The sequence below is a fragment of the Arachis ipaensis genome, chromosome B2 (assembly GCF_059453495.1).
Source record: "Arachis ipaensis isolate K30076 ecotype BB chromosome B2, ASM5945349v1, whole genome shotgun sequence".
In the NCBI taxonomy this organism is placed as follows: domain Eukaryota; kingdom Viridiplantae; phylum Streptophyta; class Magnoliopsida; order Fabales; family Fabaceae; genus Arachis; species Arachis ipaensis.
In genome coordinates, this window is record NC_142437.1 from 115,154,976 (window position 1) to 115,159,694 (window position 4,719).

The window sequence follows — 4,719 nt, forward strand, 5'->3', positions numbered from 1 at the left end:
CTTCTCTATGAATAAAAAATTTGACTAATTCAACTTTGATCAATAAATATTCAGAAGGAAGTTTTGTTTTTTTTTTTTAACTAAAAAAAGGTTTTTTTTTTTTAGTGATACTAAAAAAAGAATTATTAAGATATCTATGACACATGTGTAAGTTTTGGGCCAGTTGTCCATGCACACACACAGAGAGAAAAAAATTGAAACAAAGAGAAGTTAAAAAGAAAAACTAGGCCAAAAAAAAAATAAAAAAAAGGTGCGTATAAGTATTTATTATTTCTCAAACTTGGATTCAAAACACTTAAATTTGAAACCAAAAAGTCAACAACAAGAAAATCAGAAACCAAAAACTAATTTTAGGATCATATCAAAAATGTACTTTGCTGGTAATGGTTAACCCAACAAAAATGCATTTGAATTATTTTTTGCCAAAAAAAATATCTTTTAAATTTTATTATCAATAAAAATATTTTTAAATAATTAAAAAATATAACAAAAATACACATCTATTTTAATTTGGATTCAATTAAATTTCAAACAACTTATTATATATTCGGCTTGGCCATATCAAGATTTTTTTACCACATAAAATACTATGATAGTCATGCATGTCACGCTTTTCTATTACCAGAGCAAGTATTTGATTATGATTAGACATTTTTTATATATTTTTTAATTATTTGATGGTATTATTATTAATAACAAAATTTAAAAATATTTTTATCAACGCGAAAATAATTAGAATGATTTTTGATGGGTTACTCTAACCCTAAAGTCCATTTCTTCCATTCTCCCCTTCATTTTCAAGGATTCCATCTATAACCCCATGTTTTTTAAGAATATTATTTCTGAAAAAATTTTAAGTGTATCAAAAATACCGGTATTCTAATTGTTTTAACCGTTGATTTCAATTAATATATATTATATATATTTTTTATAATTCAGATCAACGGTTAAAATAATTAGAACACCGACGTTCTCAGTACACTTGAAACTCTTCCATAAGTATATAACTAAGAATAAAGACATTTTTGTCGTAGATAGTGGTTTTTCAAGTTACAACAATATTCCCATGATGGAGGGGGGTCAACCAGTTAGCAATGTCAACAAGGTCAAGGTGTTTCATTATCCAACCCAATCTGAAGATTTCAGTCTAGCCTAAAAATATTTCGAGTTAGACTCGGATTTATAAAATGATTAGGTGCAGTTTTTTTAATCAAATTGAGGTGGTATTTTGAATTGGATTAGGTTGATTAGAACCATTCAAATAATATTATTCTTAGAATAGTTATTAACAAAGTTTGCAATAAAATTATTTGACATTTTATTAGCCCGCTAAATAAGTTCTTAACGTGCTATTATAAAAAGTTAAATATTAATCTCCAAAGATAAACGACGGATACGGTCATTTGGAAACTTTTAATTAGTCAAATTTAGTATTTAAGTTTATAATTTAAAAATTAAAATTAAAGATTTATGAGTTAAAATTTAGATTTTAAAATAAACAAAATTAAAAAAAAATGTGCCAAATAAACAAAATAACATCCATCATCCACCAACTTCAAATAAACAAAAAGTGTGCCAAACTGCCAATTGCACCCTAAATCTCATCCATATATATAAAGTGACAAAATGAGAACCCTAAATTGAACCTCAGATAGATGTCATAAATAGCTAGTTTAGCTATCATCTTAATTACAAAGTTCAGAATGCATATACTATGACTATTATGATGATCTTTGTGACCACTATACTCAAAACCCATTAAGACCATATACCCACATTGAGGTTAGTACATAACAATTAACTTCCTTCAAACTAGAGAATATTAAGGGTGGAATACACAAAAATGGGAGGGTTTTTCTTCAATCTAACTTTTGTTTAAATCTTCTTTGGCAGAGAATGGAGGAGTAAACGCACAAACTCAATCCTTGAACAAATAACAGGACACATTAATATTTGAAAAGTAAAAAAATAAATCTTCTTTTAATTCTGTCAAGTTAATAATATCACCTATAATAGTCAACTTTAAGATCTTAATTATTAGATGTTAGAAACCATTTAATTTTCAAATACCAATGTGCCCAAAATTATTTAGTCAAAGACAAATTTTGAGGTCTACTTGTCTTGAAAATTCTTATAAAACATGCTAAACACAAACATTTATACTTCACAAAAATACCAAAAAATTAGTAAAATTGTTGAGGTAAAATGTTTGTGTCCTTTGATCTCTTTCAATGAAATAAACACTCCATTCCAATTTCTACCATCAAATAAAATTGAAGAAAAATTTTCCCCCACAATCTCCACCCCCAGTGGAAAATAGTATCACTTAATAAAGAGGGGCCCTCTGTGGGGTCCCTTTCCTCCGGTTCGGAAGACCAACCAAAATGTCATGAACCGGTCGACAAACCGGTGCGGTTGGACGACTAGCCGAACCGGAACTTCGCTTTTTTCTCACAATTTCTGTGGTGGCAGTGCAAGCAAGGGTGGTCTTACAATCAACCCCACCAACACATCCACCTGAACCGGATGAGGTCCAAACTGAACCAGCCGGTTCAAGAACCGAGTCAGTTGTCAATTGACCATCATCAAACCCGGTTTCATTGAAGGGCAAATAGTTGCACTCATATAGGTACCCGGAGAGACTACCCCTACTTCCAATAAGATAGTTGATCTGTGAAAGCAATACAAAATAAACAAGTTAACAAAACTAAATTTAAAAAATAAAATAAAATAAAAAAATATGTATTAAAAAATAGGTGTCAATTAATATTCAAATTTAAACAAATTTAATAGTAAAAAAAGGCTAAATATTTTACTTTTTTTAAAGAGGATTCTCGTTATGTATGGGTACTTGTTATGGAATATAAAAATTAAGAACTATTGATTTAACAAGAACTTTAAAAAAATATATCTTTTAAATGAAAAGTTTCTAACTTTAATTTTCTTAACAAACACAGCACTTGTCAAATATAATCCCATAAAAGATTTATCACAGACAGCCTAGATAGGAAAAAGGAGGAAATTGACATGGTAGCATGGGAACATGGATAAAAAATAAAATAAAAAATTCAACTTTTTATAGAAAAAGAGGCTAGAGAAGCAGATGAATAGTCATAGAGAATGGGAATAATAGTAACATGGAATTGGAATGTGAGTATGTTATGGGGTTGAAAGTTGAAAGCAAGTTATGTTTTCTTCTTTTTAGGCCAAGAGAGAAAAAGAGATGAAGAGAAAGGGTAATTAAGTAAATTAACCTTGCAAGAGAGAGAGCAGAATTGATATGGGTCTTGCAGGGTTCTGTCGCAAGTACTGCACGAATTGCCGGAATTACCCCTAAAGTTCCTTGTCTGTGCCCTTTCTTTTATAAACACCACTTTTGCACTGTTCGTTGTGTATGACTGCAAAATCAAACACACAAAGAAGAAGAGAACAACCAATTATAGTTAATAACCATGTTTTTTATTTGTGCAAAAATAGCAGCATATATCACCACACATGTGAGGGGATTTTTTGTCAATTAATTCATGAAAGAATTTTCATTTTTAAGACTAACATAACCATTAAAAAAAACTGAATTGAGAATTAGAAAATCTTCATATTACTGAGCTAAATTAGTAGTTACACTTACATAAAAGTGAAAATTAAAGAAGCTTCAAAATTCTATTTTCTTTAATTAATTAGTTTACTTATATATATTTTTTTTTTCCTTTTTGAGTATGAAATTTAATTATGGACTCACTTGAACAGAAGTGCAGTCAATTAACTTTGCAGCATCATCCAACCTTATAACATCGTGGTACACATACCTTCTAATCTGCAATTAAAAAATAATAAATATAGTAATTGAAAAATAATATGAAAAAAAGAAAGAAAGAAAGAAGAATTGAAGGTAGGAACCTGCAAGAGTCTGTGAGAGCGATGTGGGGCTAAACAGTGAGGGCAGAGAGTGATGCAACAATCCAAGCAATAAACGTTCTTCTCATTCTTCTTTGCTTCTTCATGAACTATGCAAGCGTTGTAGAACTTCTCTGTTAGAAGCACTTGCAGCCACCGAGGAAGACCACCACCATTGTCATGATGTTGTTTAGAAGAAGAAGAAGGAGCAGGTATCAACTGTGAATAATTGAATTGAATTGAATTGAATTGAGTTAATAAGTAGTCATCATAAATAAAGTAGAGAAAGAACAAAGAGTAATAATTATAATGATACCAACCATGATGATGATGATGATGATGATGATGATGGTGAATGTGTTTTATTTAGTAGTGTGTTAAGTACTGAGCTTGCTTGAAGAGAAGTGAGAAAAAAAAGAAGAGACGCATAATTATAGAGTGGGGGTGCGTGTGTGTGATCACACAGTAAATAATAATAATTTATTTATTTATTTATTATTATTATTATTATTATTATTATTGGATTTTTGAAAAAGGTGGAGAGAAGGGAGAAGCGGCGATTGCAGGGTTGGGTTGATAGGAAAAGTTACTGTTACCGATGAGATGAGATGAAAGACAAAGTGAGAGGGAAATAATAATAATACAAACTTAAAGTAAGGAAGGATATTGTGTGATTGTGTCGTACACAAATCTTAATTGCTTTTGCTTTGGTTTGGTTTCATTCATAAAAATCCATTTTACCTTCTTAAGAAGTAATAAATTCTTAAACGGTTAGTTTTTAATAAAATTAAATCGAATACTATAATTTTTAATATATTTTTATTT

The 4,719-nt window shown here is 29.6% G+C and overlaps 1 protein-coding gene across 1 annotated transcript; it reads right to left on the reverse strand.

Moving 5' to 3' along the window:
* Positions 1–1,628: 1,628 nt before the first annotated feature.
* LOC107628522 (PLATZ transcription factor family protein) lies at positions 1,629–4,336 on the reverse strand. The gene is made up of 5 exons (XM_016331167.3): positions 4,215–4,336; positions 3,898–4,113; positions 3,740–3,814; positions 3,255–3,398; positions 1,629–2,671 (listed from the first exon to the last, which is right to left on the reverse strand). Exons 1-5 carry the CDS (start codon positions 4,215–4,217, stop codon positions 2,327–2,329), a joined length of 783 nt encoding a protein of 260 aa, XP_016186653.1. The 5' UTR covers positions 4,218–4,336; the 3' UTR covers positions 1,629–2,326.
* Positions 4,337–4,719: the final 383 nt, after the last annotated feature.